This window comes from Oncorhynchus nerka, linkage group LG24, assembly GCF_034236695.1.
Source record: "Oncorhynchus nerka isolate Pitt River linkage group LG24, Oner_Uvic_2.0, whole genome shotgun sequence".
Taxonomy (NCBI): domain Eukaryota; kingdom Metazoa; phylum Chordata; class Actinopteri; order Salmoniformes; family Salmonidae; genus Oncorhynchus; species Oncorhynchus nerka.
The window spans coordinates 86,500,648-86,517,658 of NC_088419.1; the positions used below are offsets into that span (position 1 = coordinate 86,500,648).

Sequence of the window (17,011 nt, forward strand, 5' to 3'; positions counted from 1 at the left end):
ACAGGGGGGCTCGGGGTGGGATGGAGGAATGGAGTGACGTGTTTAGATGGCAGGAGTATAGACCCACTATAGGCTCCATACTGCCATAGACATCCCGTAGATTCCAGCCCCTGATCTGGGAAAAGAACCCTTGATGCCATCAAAGGAACGCGGATTGAATCCAGATGTTATTTTCTCGTTCTTTCCATGTATTTAATGAAGGCGCGGGGATAGAGTAGTGTTTTTCATCATTAGTTTTCCCTCCAGATTTTTTTTCCCTGCCTACACGTTCATTCCAGTGCCAGTGTCGAAAGCCTCCCCAACAGTCTCGGCCTAAACCTCAAAGCTAAGATACTCTTTTCACTCCCGCTTAAATAATGTTATACGACAAAGTTACGACAAAAACCTATTCCTTCGTGTTTGTCTGGCCAAAAAGAAAGGTCAATGTTACTCTGTATGAAATGTGCCATCCGAAGTCTGGCTGACCTTTGGAACTATAGGTCTATTCCGGCAAAAAATAAATATATTCATATGATTATTTCTAATTTGAACTCCTTATAGCCTGCATACTGATATGCATACCGTATTAAGCGTGGCACATGCATGTACAAATATCGTATTCAGAGTAGCAAAGGGTAGTTTCAGGAGAGGAGAATATTTGAGAAATGTTTTTTAACATCAGCTATTGCCGCCTAAATGCCCATAAAAGCCCCAATCTCTGCACATTATCAAGGGTCAAGCAAACATGTTTTGCTCGATAAAGGTCAAAATGTAAACAGCACTTTTGTAATTCATATGTAATTAAAAATCAGAAACATCGTTACCAATCCATCCAAGGAATCAAATTACGCCCACGCGCTATAGTTGCGTCTTTACACACGTGGACCATTGACCCTTGATTGTCATTTCAGGCAAAGGCAATGATTAGTCTGACGACAAAAAAACATACTAATTCACCGTTAATATGTTAATGGTTATATAAAAAAACACAAATAAATCAACGTTTGAGTTGCCATGTCTCCATTATGTTTAACTTCTAGGATTTTTTTTTACCGATTTTTTTATCCTTGTAAAACGTAATAAACTCAAATGCACCGACATATTACGAACAATGGGGAAGAAACAACGAATTTAACGTAAATGGGAAAAGGGAGGAAAGGGAGACGTGCGCAGTTACAGTGAAATACCGTTATTGCGTTGCTGTAAACAGATGTCTAAGATTCAATAAGATAATTTGATAACACACTTTACACCTAATTTTGGCCATCTTCATAACAGTTCAATCATTGTTTCGTGCATATTATGTGCAGTTAAGGAATTCACTCTGGATATTCAAAGAGTGGCTACAGGCATAAGAGAAACGGAAGGTACTAGGCATACATCATTTTGATACATCATTTGTGAAAGCTGTGTAACAGTCAGTAAAGATAGGCTACAGAGAATCGTACAAAATGGGTGCTGAGCAGACATTTCACAGAAAAAACATTTGGGAAAGAAAGACGTTTTCAGTTTTTCAAGCAGCAAGAATTGTATACCACAATTAAAATGTTGAAATAATCTACACAGAATGTATTTTTTGGGGAATACCTGTTTTTTCAGACAATAACATGAGTACAGAAACATAGTACAGTGTAAATAATAACCGAAAGGTTTGAAATAATGGGCAATAATGTCGGCCTACTTTAACAAGGCCTATTGGGTTTTAGATTTTAGGTTTATGGAGCAATGACATGAAGTATATGCTCTAAAATATAGTTCCAGCTTTGGGACGCATGAAACCGTTGCCTACAGAAGGCAACAGCAGCCGTTGGCTTTATAATCAGAATCAGCGCTGGTGAATTAATTTCACACGCGCATGGCTTTGTAAACTCGGCGTGTTGTTTAATCGGGAGCAGATTGTTTTTTATGTCGGAACACAACACAGGCAGTTTGCAATTAGCGTGAGAGAGTTTTCAATGTTGGAACAATAGAGGTAGAGACTAGAGAGAGAGACCGTGTCGCATGTCCCTTCAGAGTCGCATGGCCCAAATGGCAGAGAAGGACTGAAATTTAACACACAATGACGTATCGGCAATACGGTTATCAATACTATATCCAAGTGGAAACACTTGTAGTAAATTATCTACTGTTATACCACGAACCAGTAAAAATTAAACAGCTTCTGTGCGTTCAAATGATTTAGATGATCTCGATTAGAAATGGCCAATGTTGATTATATTGTTATTGAAAACATCTGCCAATTGTGGATTCGAATGTTGTAATCCGAACTCGGTGCCTGCGCGAGGGATTTGCAGTTCAACAGGTCTCAAGATGAGAATTCCTCGTCGCAGCAATCAGTGATGGAGAGGGGGTGGAGGGGATGGGGGGGCAACACATAGTTTCGCGTCCAGGATATGGAGAGTCAACTAGGAGGCTATTTTACTCCCAATTAGAGAAATAAAGGTGGACATGGGCCAACGCGCTAACCCAATAGGCACTAAGGGTCACTGGACAGCACTGCAGCCAGCCAGTCAGCCCGGCCGACAGAGACTCATGCTGCGGACTAAGATGAGTACAAGTTATTCAGCCAAGGGCAAGGCAATATTTCAGCTAATACAACCACTAAATCAGCAACAACAGAAAAACATACAAAGTGTGTGTTTTCATTGGGGGAATTGAATGAGCGCTGGTTGGTTGACCAAACTGCAATTATCCTTAAAGTCAATGGCAATGCACATGCAGGCCTAGTAACCTTCAGTGTTTCTCAGAACAATTTTAAACAATTTCGATGCGTATTTACATAATTATTCAAACACAGGCCTAAGTAACGAAAATTCAAAGTAGGCTAAATGAAATAATATACAATATAAAATCACATTAACTTTCGTTCAATAAGCTATATACAGGCCTAGCGGTTTCTAAATGAATAATTGTATGTCATACACTTAAAAGAGAAAATGAATATGTCTGATTCCATATCATATCTGATAACATGAGCAGGCTAGGCCTGGCCTGGCCTAAATGGTTATTACACTGATTCCACGGGTCATTAAACCCACATTATCAACATGAAAATGTATAGCAAAAACTGTATTTTCTCTCTCTCTCAAATTGTAATTCAGGGTAGGCATATGTTTCGCACAGTTCCATATATCTACAGCTGTATTACCGATTTCGATATGGCTGAGGCTAATAAATAGACCTATCATTTAGAAATACCTTGATAAATAATGTGATCGAAGAAGCCCAAATATAGGCTACACCTTGGCCTATTAGAGCCTTTACACAAATATATATTTTTACCGCCATAAGCAATCTGTGCAGTGCAGTTATAATTGAACTCTCGACCATGAACTTTAACTCATAAATAATAAACAAATAGCGTATCAGTTGTTTAATGTCAGTGTACTTTTTGATAGGCCTAATTTGAAATTAAAAGTGTACTTTTTCCTATATATGTTGAAAATAAAAGCGCACCAGGAATTAATTATATATAGCATATTCATTAATTAAAACATTTGGGGTATTGGGCCAAAGCCTTAATTATTCATGAATTATGCAAATACAATTCATTTTCCATACTTCAGTGTCAAGGTCAAAATTCAATAACGCCGACGGGCCAGATGGCGGAGATTTTCAGTAAAAGTTGATCTCACAGCTTCTCTGTGGTTGGTTCTCGGGTTACACGGCCCTTCTCGACCTGTCTAGGGACGCTAGCGCCACATAAATCACACAGTGCTCTAGAAGTCTACTGCTTTCTGAAGTTGTTGGGCTTTACCGCTTCACCAAACCCAATGGCTAATAGTCAATTCCAATTCGTGTTTTTGTATACTTCTACCTTATAGCCTTTAGATTCCATAATAGTTGGTCACATACCCTACTGAATTAGGGCGGCCTCTATAGTAAAATTAGTACAAGTCAGCTCTTTATTTTTTCAATATGATTTATCCCAATGAGGAACAGTCGCTATACTATTTTCTGAGGCATAGATGCACTATTAGGCCATAAGCAATGGCATACACGCAAATACCGGTAGGCTTTAAACATCCATCAATAAATAACACATTGTTATTAAATCAAATTAGTAAAATATCATTTCAGGCAGGATATTAAACGCATTAAAGCGTTGACCTGTGAGGTGGCGGGGACATTCAGTGGTCACTCACTACTCGCTAACTAATTAAAAGAGCTGGGTTTATAGTCTCCCTTTCAGACGGCCAGATGTGACCAAAGCGCTGTAAAATCTGAGCGGTTTACAGAACGCTTACTGCACTTTAAAATGACTTGAAAAAGCGATGGGAGTTCGAAACTATTCTCACTAAACTCCACTACGGCACCACAAGCTCCAATAAGGAATCCGTTTACCTTACAGCACCTAGAAAGACACATTGAAACAGATCATTCAAAATACTCATTACATATAATGAAAATGACAGAAACAATCATAAGAGATACAAGTTTCGCATTAATTTAATTATAATACTTCATTCATACTAATTTAACCAACAAAGATGACATGAACAGCATAGAAGTGTTACAATGAACAGGTTTTGTGCAGTTGCATTCATGTTCAGAATATATATTTTTTTAATTAAAAAATGAACACATACCCACATACTAACCACATAGTGTAAAAATAATACATCTTTAAATATCCACCCACTTTTAATAAGCCCATTTCCATACAAAACAACAGATGTTGGATTTAAACAAATTCACATAACATTCATTCTAAGGATAATATTTGAAAAACAAAACCACTTGGTAGCATTTGGTACTCCCTGGCACACACAGGGGCATAACGCTGGTTGTTACACACAAAACAACTAGCTGCAGCACACTCATATCAGATACATGTTATATTGCTGTAGACACATTTGTACCATAGAGTGCCACTGAAAACAAGCTGTTCTAAAGCCATAACAGTAAAGCAGCAACATGCCATTGAGCAGTTCTCTCAGAGCATACATACATACATTATGAGATATCACCTTACCATTCCTTAGGAAGCCTGCTGGAGATCTACAAGTCTTTAATATGCCTGAGACAGAGTTTGGTTTTGGGAAATACCAGCCCTTCGATAGCAAAACCCCAACAGATATTATGTTGATCTACAACATACAGAGAGAATAGATCTGGCAGCGCTGCTTTGTGAACACAAGTATCTTCTATTCATCTGTAGCCTGGATCTGCACAGAGGAACTTTCAGGGGTTTAATGTTAACCACCTCCTTTCAGCTTCACCATAAAGACAAAGCAGGCCAATTTTTAAAAAAAACGGCTATGCTTTCAGTTCTACATATTCTTGGCTAGGCATGACACAGAGAATATTCACCTCGGATGTAAATATTGTGCAAAATAAGTGTTTGAAGCATTTTTGACACAGCCACATTAAGAGCATACAGACAAACCACCCGACAAACAGTAACAAAATACCAATGTTGTTCGCTCCACAATGAAGACTCAGTGAGCCAGTTCTCAGACAGTACAAATCTAAATGAATTTCCCCCAATGGTAGAATGTTTATACATATACAGTACACAGGACTGTTACACAGAGAGGAAACATCCCCTAATGGATGTATTGGACATACAGTATTAATATACTGAAGCTAGATAGTAACGGGCAGGACTGACATTCTGGGTCAGTAAGAGTCTGTTACTTTGAACAGTGAAAGTAAGGGCTGACATCTCATGGACCACCCCTCCCCTCGTCTCAGGAAGCAGAAGCCGGGGCTTCAGCCTCGCTCTGCCCCGCTAGGGGGATGTTGGCCGTTTTACAGTCCTGATCGCTCCCAGTTTCTGCAGGGTAGTCCTGCTGGAGTATGGCACCGCCTGCCTGTGTCTCAGTCTCTACCCCTGGTGTGGACCCTATATCTGGGGGAGACTGTTCATTTGTTTCTCCCTGGTTCTCCATGACACTCTTCTGCTTCCTCTCCTCCTCCTCCCGCTTCCTCTCCTCCTCCTCCCGCTTCCTCTCCTCCTCCTCCCGCTTCCTCTCCTCCTCTTGGTCCTCCTCCGTGGCCTGGAGGTGTAGTTGCTGCAGCAGCTCCTCCAGCTTGTGGGCCTTGCGGAGCTCGTTCTGCTGGATGATGGCACACAGGTGCTCCGTCAGCTGCTCCTTTATCTCCGTCTTCTTGTGGAGGTCCAGCTTGGCCGTCACATACTCAGACTCCGCCTTCTCATAGCGCTTCCTGAACAGAAAAGGAGACAAAACAAATTCCTAATAAATCTGTCTACAGCAAAGGAAGGAATACATGGACTACCTCACCTGACAAAGACTTATGTGAAGTCGAAACGTTGTTGATTTGGGTTCAGAAAAAAAGTCACTGTGGAGCAGCAACATTTCTTGTGCAGGCCACTCATTCCTTTATCTCCTTAAATAGTTCTTTTTTCAGCCCAGCGTCATTATTCTCAAGTTTAGGATGTACTTATCACCATCCTTTTTTCATATCTGAGAGGGGACATTGTTTTATCAATGTATTGGGATGTACTGAAGGAGTATGCTGAATAACCTGTAGAGAGCAGTGTTTCCAGAGTTTGAAAGAAGGAAATGTTCACTGCCATATCAGTATAGCTACAGACTGCTGTGGTTGATTTTGCATTGGTGATACAACAACAATAATGGGTATTAATAAATGGATGACCTCCCCTGAGTGAAAAACACCCCGATTGAAAAGAATCCCATCTCCGTGGCAAGGATTCAGCATGTTCTTCAAATTGTGTGTTACCTTGCAGTGTTATAGTCCCAGCTGGCCTGCTCTATCACACCTCTCAGTATGCAAATGTCATTGGACACCATATTGTCCAGAGTCTGCAAGTCTTTCTGGATCCTCTTCAGCTTCACTGACTCTGCCTGGGTCTGTTTGGATCTGTGTACACAGAAAAACAGGCATTCGGGTGAATTTATGAAAGAGTAACCACAGCAAGTGTCCAAAGGAAACAAAGTGTATCAGAATAGCTGGTAGTGATAATGTGAACTACGGCATCTGTCCTTACTTCTCAGCAATGGTCTTGGTCAGGAGGGCTTTCTTGCGCTTATTCCTGTCTTCCATCATCTTTTGGTCTTGCTGAAGCAGCTCTATGCGAGTCTTCTCCCGACTACAACAACGAGGAGCATTAACACCCAATACAGAGAAAGGCAATCAACAGACATGAGGATGATCTACAGACAATAAAGGACAGGCCTAATTAGCCTAAGATAAGTATTCTTCAAATAAAATCACTGCACTCTTCTTGGTTTTTGGACCCTGTAAGTGTCAACAACATTACTGCTATGCCAAACTAAATGAATGTACAGGCAACTGTGAGATCATCATAAGACATTGATCTACACCTCATTTATGATAACAAAGACTTACTAACAATTCCACCTCTTGTTTTTCCAACTCCTTGACAATCGGCGATGTGTCCTCTGCTGGTGCAGGAGCATGGTTTACGGCAAGGGTCTCTTTTTGGCTGGGTTCCTCCACCGGCTTTGTGGGGGTGACAACGGGCTGAATGACAGCCTTTGGCAGGGCCTTAGTGGGCTGCGGCGGAGGCTTGGTTAGCTGCTGCTCGGGTGGTAGTGCAGACGAGTCGGGTCCACTCTTCTGCTGAGTGGCTAACTGGAGGGCTCGCTCTCGCTGCAACTGCTGCCGACTCCGGTTAGTAGGAGCTGGTTTCCGTCCACGACCTAAAGCCGCAGGCACCGCCTGGTCTGATGAATGAGGTAAAACAGAGATACAGCGATACTGGATATCGATACACTTTACAGACGTAACTAGCTACTGAATTGACTAATGAATGGATATATGTGGACAGCCGAATCTTGGCTAAGCAGCTAACTTTATACTAGCCCTTGATCATGAATCTCAGTTTCATTACATTACACATAACAGTCATTGGACGAAGGCGTCTTCTGTATGCATAGTTTTGTTAAGCATCCCTGACGGTCAATCTGAACATACATACGTGTCATTGTGTTAAGGTTTTGGAAACATAAGTACCTTATCTTTCATATCAGCTGGAAATATTAAGTTGATACACACCATGATAGGGTTAGTGTTCCCACATGGCCATACTTCCATGTTACAGGGCATGGTTACAGATAAGAGGGATGACAAGAGGCGACCACCTGAGATAATTAGCTATCTTGTGCGCAAGCATCATTTGAGAAGTGAGCAGAACTGTAGTTTCATTGCATGGAGGCACCCATAGCTGTAAGGATATATGCAAAGCTGCTACAGTAAGTGTATGTTTTTTTTTATTTGAAGGATTATTTTTCACTGATTAAAAGGTCATATGTTTTGAAAGCCGTATCACAAGCGATGATTACAGACGTTGGGATTGTAGTTCACATGAGGCAGTTGTGGGCGAAGCTAATGGCAGAGAACAGAAGACCTAGAGCCACCTCGAGTTTTCGTGAGCTAACCTTATGCAAGCCCAAAATGTACTCTTAAGCAGCCTACCATTACTCCTTATGGTCCAAGGATCTAATGTTATTTTCAGACAAAGATTGTTTCGGCTGCCAGAGCCAACCAAATACTCCATCTAAACGTGAATCGATTCTCAATTGCGATAAGGTTCTAGAAACATAAAGCCCTTTACTTCCATGCCACATCAGAAATAACGTTATATACTGTTTTCACCGGATTAATCAGTTGCAGCCAACAGTATTTTTCAGTCACAACACGTTTATGTCGGCCTTCTTCAGTTACACACAGGTGCTTGTAAGCATGCTAGATAGCTAATTAGCACAGGTGGTCACTGTCTTCTGTAAACAAGCAGTGTAAAAGAGAGGTTTAGTGTTCCCACACTGCCATAAAGGTGTACATCAATTTAACATTTTAAATCATTACTGCTCTCTGATGTTAAAGTCACAAAGGTCCTTATACTTCAAACTGTACCGCATGAGATGCATGTTAATGTTCAGACCGAGTGTCGGATCGTAACAAAAAAAAACTACAGAAGATGCCTTTGACCAATGACTTAGTGTGCGTCCGTAAATTCGTTCTGGCTATCTACTACAATTTCAGAGCACCCTCGTCTGAGTGTGCCAGAGCGCAGAATAACTGACGAATTTACAAACGCTCGACACCCGTCGAATATGGTCGGTGTCCGTAAACGTCTGCAAAAAAAACGTAATTACATTGTTGCCAACAGCAGTTAGTCACTTACGCTATGGATAACATGAAAATAACCTAACCAGCTCTGATAAAGCGAGCAAAATGGTCAGTGAAGTGTTGTCTGGAAGTAGCTAACCAACGTTAACTAGGGTGCTTGACTGCTGTTCGTTGTGAGGTTAGAACGCTAACGTTACTCATCCGCCAAAGCGTCCAGTGATCCGAGAGCAAAACGCTTTGAATTTACGAACGCCCAGGGCGCACTCTGGTACTCCAGATTGAATTTACAAACACAACCTTGTGTAATGTAATAGAACTAAGTCGTGATTGTCAAGAGCTGGCGTTATGCTAGCTTGAAGTCAAGTTTAAGTTACCTTTTTGCTGCAACTTTCGTAGCTCCTCTTCCGAAAACCCTGACCACCCAGCCATTTTAAGATTGATATCCTAGGAATTTAGTGACACGAGATATTTGTTAGCTATTAAATATTTATCGAAACCATCAACTTAAAATGCTAAAAGTAAGTAACAATCCAGGAAATCTTTCTACTTAGCCGCCATCTTTGTTTATTGATGCCACGTCAAAGACCCCGAAAGGGACCAGTGAAGGACATAATAACGCCTGTTTGATTTTATTTAAATTCAAATTGTAGTTTATTAATTCACATTATGTGATATTCACCGGTTTATGTGCTGTTAGACTAATTATAAAACACGCACAAATACTCAACTGAAATTGGTTACCAAGCAGAAAGCTATTTTTTTTATCATGTAAAAAGAGAAACACTGGCATATACTTTGGACACTAGTATGCTTCAGAGCCAGAGTTTGTCTAAAGGCCAGTTTATACTTGGTCTAACGACATGTCTGTGTGTAGACGATTAGAATGCGACGAATGTCGCTGGTCAAATTTAATTTATACTCGGGTGAAATGTCTGTAGACCGTCGCTGCGACTGTTAGTTTCCTTGACGCACAGACACAAACAAATGTATCTGCGACTGTCGCAACGTCCGTTGTCGTGGTTACCGGACTGCCACAGCAACCAGACCAAATCAAATGTTATTTGTCACATGCGCCGAATACAGGTGTAGACCTTACAGTGAAATGCTTACTTACAATACCTTATTAACCAAACATGCAGTTTTAAGAAAAATCCCTACAAAAATAAAAGTAACAAATAATTAAAGAGCAGCAATAAAATAACAATAGCGAGGTTATACACAGAGGGTAATTGAGGTAATATCTTCATGTAGGTCGAGTTCTCCTGTGACAAGATGCGAGAGTTCTAAAATTCTCCTATAGAATGACCTACTTTTATTTCGTTACACTGTGGCAGTAAGCTATTTTCTGTTAGTTCGCCATTAGTTTGTAAATAATTATGTTGTCTTGGATTTATTTTCCTGTAATAATGAATAAAAAATTGCTAAAGGAAAGACTGTCAGCTATACTCTGCCTTTGGTGAGTCTCCTCATTATTTTAACTGGCTAGCAATGAACCATAATATTGTTTAGAAAGTTACTTTTAGTTGCCTGGTTTGTTAGATTGACGTTTACGGAATTCATTTTTAATCGGATGGGTTTATTTGTGTTATGTAGAGTCTGCTGATGTCATGCAGAGTCTGTCAATTTGTGTTTATATATTTTCATAATGACAAGTTAGATGTCGGATAGTGCTGAGCGATTGACCGACATGTGTGTTATTTTTCGATTTCTAAACCACTAATTGACCAACGTCGGTTAAATTATTTGAATTCTATTTCGTTCAGTTTTTTCTGTGACCTCAATGCTCACATTGCACAGTTTCTCTAAAGATAAATCAAATCCAGCCTGAATTATGCGATATATTAGGGAGTTGTAGTTTGCAACAGGCCAATATTCTCAACCTGGTCTCATAGACTAGACATAACATAGTAAATGTAAGTCCAGGACACTCAAATGAGTATGACATGTTACTCTTGCTATGTTGACAATCTGACAGATGGTTACTTCAGTAGGGTGGTTGGTCGGGGTGGATGGGTAGGTGTATAACGCAAACATCTAGTAACCTAAACGTTGTGAGTTTGAATCTCATCACAGATAACCTTAGCATTTTAGATAATTAGCAACTTTTCAACTACTTACTACTTTTTAGTTACTTTGCAACTATACTTAACAAAAATATATGTGGAAAGACTCATTCTGATTGGCTGGGCCTGGCTCCCCAGTGGGTTGGCCTGGTTCCCAAGTGGATGGGCCTATGCCCTCCCAGGCCCAGTCATGGCTGCGCCTCTGCCCAGTCACGTGAAATCCATAGATTAGGGCCTAATTCATTTATTTCAATTGACTGATTTCCTTCTATGAACCTTAACTCAGTAAAATCTTTGAAATTGATGTATGTTGCGTATATATATTTGTGTTCAGTATACTTAGCATGTTAGCTAACCCTTCACATAACCCTAACCTTAACCCTTTAACCTAACTCCTAAACTTAACCTTAAACCCTGACCCCTAGCCTAACTAACTTTAGCCACCTAGCTTGAATTCGCAACATCATTCGTTTTGCAAATTTGTAACATATTGTACTTTTGCAAATTTGTAACAAATTGTAGATTTTGCAAATTCATAACTAATGATACAAATTGTAAGTTGTAATATATCATACGAAATGGGTGAGGGACATCCATAAATAAATTTATACCATAGACAATCATACTAAACTCAGCAAAAATGTCCTCTCACTGTCAAACTTAGTTTATTTTCATCAAACTTAACATGTGTAAATATTTGTATGAACATAACAAGATTCAACAACTGAGACATAAACTGAACAAGTTCCACAGACATGTGACTAACAGAAATAGAATAATGTGTCCCTGAACAAAGGGGGGGTCAAAATCAAAAGTAACAGTCAGTATCTGTTGTGGCCACCAGCTGCATTAAGTACTGAAGTGTATCTCCTCCTAATGGACAGCACCAGTTTTGTCAGTTCTTGCTGTGAGATGTTACCCCACTCTTCCACCAAGGCACCTGCAAGTTCCCAGACATTTCTGTGGGGAATGGCCCTAGCCCTCACCCTCCTATCCAACAGGTCCCAGACGTGCTCAATGGGATTGAGATCCGGGCTCTTCGCTGGCCATGGCAGAACACTGACTTTCCTGTCTTGCAGGAAATCAGGCACAGAACGAGCAGTATGGCTGGTGGCATTGTCATGCCAGGATGAGCCTGCAGGAAGGGTACCACATGAGCGAGGAGGATGTCTTCCCTGTAATGCACAGCGTTGAGATTTCCTGCAATGACATCAAGCTCAGTCCGATGATGCTATGACACACCGCCCCAGATCATGACAGACCCTCCACCTCCAAATCGATCCCGCTCCAGAGTACAGGCCTCGGTTTAACGCTCATTCCTTCAACCATAAACGCGAATCCGACCATCACCCCTTGTGAGACAAAAACGTGATTCATCATTGAAGAGCACTTTTTGACAGTCCTGTCTGGTCCAGCGACGGTAGGTTTGTGCCCATAGGCAATGTTGTTGCCGGTGATGTCTGGTGAGGACCTACCTTACAACAGGCCTATAAGCCCTCTCAGTCTATTGCGGACAGTCTGAGCACTGATGGAAGGATTGTGCGTTCCTGGTGTATCTCAGGCAATTGTTGTTGCCATCCTGTACCTGTCCCGAAGGTGCGATGTTCGGATGTACCATTGTTGTTACCAATCCTGTGCTGGTGTTGTTAAACGTGGTCTGCCACTGCGAGGATGATCAACTATCCATCCTGTCTCCCTGTAGCGCAGTCTTAGGCGTCTCACAGTACGAACATTACAATTTATTGCCCTGGCCACATCTGCATGCCTAAGGCACGTTCACGCAGATGAGCAGGGACCCTGGGCATCTTTATTTTGGTGTTTTTCAGAGTCCGCAGAAAGGCCTCTTCAGTGTCCTAAGTTTTCATAACTGTGACCTTAATTGTCTACCGTCTGTAAGCCGTTAGTGTGTTAACGACCGTTCCACAGGTGCATGTTCATTAATTGTTTATGGTTAATTGAACAAGCATGGGAAACAGTGTTTAAACCCTTTACAATGAAGATCTGTGAAGTTATTTGGATTTTTACTAATCATCTTTGAAAGACAGTCCTGATAAAGGGGCGTTTATTTTTTTTGCTGAGTTTATATGGAGTGTCACAGATTTACGTAAAGAATACTACGAAATGCCCCGAGAGACCAGGTTGATATTCTACATATACTGAACAAAAATATTAAGCAACATGCAACAATTTCAACGATTTTAATGAACTACAGTTCATATAAGAAAATCTGTCAATTTTAATAAATTCTTTAGGCCCTAATCTATGGATTTCACATGTCTAGGTAGGGGCGCAGCCATGTGTGGGTCTGGGAGGGCATAGGCCCACCCACTTAAGAGCCTGGCCCAGCCAATCAGAATATGTTTTTCACCACAAAAGGTCTTTATTACAGACAGAAATACACGGTTTCATCAGTTGTCCCGGTGGCTGGTCTCAGACGATCCCTCAGGTGAAGAAGCCGGATGTGGAGGTTCTGGGCTGGCATGGTTGTGAGGCCTGTTGGAGGTACTGCCAAATTCTCTAAAACGACATTGGAGTCGACTTATGGTATAGAAATTAACATAACATTCTCTGCAACAGCTCTGGTGGACATTCCTGCAGTCAGCATGCCATTTGCACGCCCTCTCAAAACTTGAGACATCTGTGGCATTGTGTTGTGTGACAAAACTGCACATTTTAAATTGGCCTTTCATTGTCCCCAGCACAAGGTGGACCTGTGTAATGATCATGCTGTTTAATCAGCTTCTTGATATTCCACAACCTTCAGGTGGATGGATTATCTTGTCAAATGAGAAATGCTCACTAACAGAGATGTTAACACATTTCTGCACAAAATTTGAGAGAAATAAGCTTTTTGTGCATATGGAACATTTCTGGGATCTTTTATTTCAGCTCATGAAACAGGTGACCAACACTACACGATATATTTATATTTTTGTTCAGTATAATTTAGAGCATAAAACGTGGTAATTAACTACAATGACCATAATCCATTGCACATCTACTTGTCCAGTCTGTGTTTCCTTTACGCCTGCTATGGAAGAGAGTAGATGGCCCGATTGTGAGGTGATATAGAGCAGCTGCTGCTCTGCAAGGTATATCTACCTGAAAATACTTGATCTAAGTGATTGATAGTTGGTATTCAGCAGTCATAAAAGTATGCCTTATTTACCTTGAAGAACTAACATTTTTTGATTTTGTCAAACAGCAGAGACAGCAGCTCTATAGAGATGAGATGGTGACTTGGAATTAAATAATATTCATAAAATAAAACAAATGGAATGTACACAACAACTAAAATATTTTAAAGTGAAGTAATGTGAATAAACTATTGTTAAATGATAAGCAGTAATATGCAGTCACGACCATCATGGGACTTTTATTAATTGTTTTATTCTGTGTTACAGCATTCAACCAGCATAATGCATACTGCATTTAATGTAAAAAAAAGATGAACCCGAAACCGAACCAATATCAAAAAGCAGCAATCGCTCAGCACTAATGTCTGCAGACAATAGAATGTTCATGATGTCACTTCGACAATTGTCTACAGACATGTCAATAGACAAACTGTAAACCAGCCTTTACTCTATAAGTCCTTGCTATCAGGGATCCTTGGGACGTCCCTATCCCATGGAAGTTGTAATTTTAAATGGTCCTTGCTATCAGGGATCCTTGGGACGTCCCTATCCCATGGAAGTTGTCATTTTAAATGGTAAAGGTAAGGATTAAGGTTAGGGTTAGGTAAGGGTTAAGGTAAGGGTAGGGGTTAATGTATGGGTTAGGTTTTAGGATAGGGATGTGGAGAGTGAAAAGTGGACAGAGGAATTTTGTGGGGATGGTTGAGTGGAAAAAGGCTACAGAGAAGCGCGAACCACAGGAACTTCTGTTATGAGTCGTCTGGGGACTTAATGCCTCTACCTAAGCTGTAGGAGACAGTCTTCTGTTTTTCTTCTGAGGAAGGGAAGAGGAAAAAGAGGATGAAGGTGTTCAAGAGAATGAGGAAAGCAGAGGCTGAATTTGATGAAAATGGTGTTAGAAAGGGAGATGGGGGGGGTGAAGAAGACTGGTGGCAAGTACAAACAGAGTGAGCAGTACGCCAGGTCGAGTGCTGGAGGTGAAATGGAAGTGAGTGAGGGCGAGTTAGGTGAAGTGGAAGGTGTGGTGAAGAGCTCGGAGCCCGAGACTGGCATCAATGGACATGATATAGAAGAATCTGGTCCAGTAGGAGTGATATTTTTGGAGAAAGTGGATCCTTGCCTTTTGGTGGATCCATTAGTGGTTTCAGGGTGGGTGTAAAGGAGTTGGGGGCAGTTGTAATCCGTAGCGGACTTGTGATATTTGTGTGTTTCTTCTGCCCAAAGGGAGCCAGGCGCAACATATTACACAACTCGGGGCAAGATCAGTTTCTTGATTTGCTCTTAGGAACAGGGAGCCATTGAAAGGAATGATAACTGAGGTAGGAGTAAATGTGAAGGTGGATCGGCAGAAGGGGCAAATTCCCGGTGTTTGTGATGCTCATCGTTTGGTGCGACGTAGGCAGGGTGGCATGAGTGGTGAAACAGAAGAGACATTGTCTGTTCTTTTGAGTTTTGATGTTGAGTCTTTGCCCGACAAGGTGATGTTAGGATATTTTATTTAACCTGTACAAGCTTTTGTGCCGAAGTCAGTACATTGTTACAGGTGTCAAGCGTATGTGCATGTAACAGCAGTGTGCAGGAGGGCATGTAACAGCAGTGTGCAGGAGGGCATGTAACAGCAGTGTGCAGGAGGGAGGTTCCTAGGTGTGAGAAGTGTGCAGGAGGGCATGTATAACAGCAGTGTGCAGGAGGGAGGTTCCTAGGTGTGAGAAGTGTGCAGAAGGGCATGTAACAGCAGTGTGCAGGAGGGAGGTTCCTAGGTGTGAGAAGTGTGCAGAAGGGCATGTAACAGCAGTGTGCAGGAGGGAGGTTCCTAGGTGTGAGAAGTGTGCAGACGGGCATGAGACAAAGGAATGTGTAGTATTGGAGAACGAAGCAGTAGGTGTTAATTTTGTGGATTGAAGTATAATGGATTTATACCCCAGTCTAATTGGCAACATCATTTGAATGCCAACCTCCGCTAAACCTCACAGAAGAAGAAGAATGGTATGGACGTACCAAGGATTTCGGATAGCACTGACCCTATAAGCACTGGTCTAAAGTCACATTGAAAACTAAAAACAGGAATGTATATTTGCCAATGAATATAGGTGTGTTTCATTTTTTATATTTTTTAAAGCTGGGATCTTTTAATGTTGACTGGACTATACTGGGTCTCTTTAACAAAGCTTCCATTGAGTGTTTTAACTTGTTGTATTGTTTGTTGGTTTGGCAAGGCAACTGTCAGCCAGAACAATATGCTGAGAAGGATTATCACCACAGCAAGCAAGGTACTTGGAGTCAAACAGACAGGCTTGGATGAGATCTTTAAGGTCAAGGCCTTCAGCAAGGCTCATAAAATATTTTTAGACCCAAGCCACCCGATGTACTTGGACTTTGAAATACTCCCCTTGGGTGCAGGTATAAGGCAGCCCACACGCAGAAAAAAAAAATGAACAGGACAATCATTTGGTGGGATAACCCTCCTAAACAGCTGGGGTTCATGTTCCTATTCACCCAGTAAGGCCAGCAGGCTGGTCTTCTATCATCTGTATATACTATATGTAACTTATTAATTTTCTATTGTCATTGGTTGTCTACTGTATTTAAATGCCACTTTAAACGGGGACAAAGTCAGTAAAGTAAATTAAAGTAAAGATGGAGATTTAAATAATTTCACAGGTAATATTATTATTAAATATTTTCAGTGATGGTAAAAGTACCCAATTTTCGTACTTGAGTAAAAGTAAAGATATGTTACGGTTTTCTTCT

The 17,011-nt window shown here is 41.0% G+C and overlaps 1 protein-coding gene and 1 long non-coding RNA gene across 2 annotated transcripts in view; one reads left to right on the forward strand and one right to left on the reverse strand.

The window, feature by feature from the left end:
• Positions 1-4,403: 4,403 nt before the first annotated feature.
• Positions 4,404-9,653, reverse strand: gorab (golgin, rab6-interacting). Its single transcript, XM_029633293.1, has 5 exons — positions 9,435-9,653; positions 7,322-7,655; positions 6,956-7,057; positions 6,688-6,828; positions 4,404-6,150 (listed from the first exon to the last, which is right to left on the reverse strand). Exons 1-5 carry the CDS (start codon positions 9,487-9,489, stop codon positions 5,673-5,675), a joined length of 1,110 nt encoding a protein of 369 aa, XP_029489153.1. The 5' UTR covers positions 9,490-9,653; the 3' UTR covers positions 4,404-5,672.
• LOC115108690 (uncharacterized) overlaps positions 7,588-17,011 on the forward strand; it is a 74,601-nt gene continuing 65,177 nt past the window's right edge. Inside the window, exon 1 of the long non-coding RNA XR_003860380.2 lies at positions 7,588-7,667. This is a non-coding gene — a long non-coding RNA (uncharacterized LOC115108690). The remainder of the gene's footprint in view (positions 7,668-17,011) is intronic.

Coding starts and splice junctions, on each gene's coding strand:
- gorab (XM_029633293.1), bottom strand. CDS start 9,489: ATGGCTGGGTGGTCAGGGTTTTCGGAAGAGGAGCTACGAAAGTTGCAG. Junction 7,656..9,434: donor ACGAAAGTTGCAGCAAAAAG/GTAACTTAAACT, acceptor CTCATTCATCAG/ACCAGGCGGTGCCTGCGGCT. Junction 6,151..6,687: donor TGGGACTATAACACTGCAAG/GTAACACACAAT, acceptor TTTTCTGTTCAG/GAAGCGCTATGAGAAGGCGG.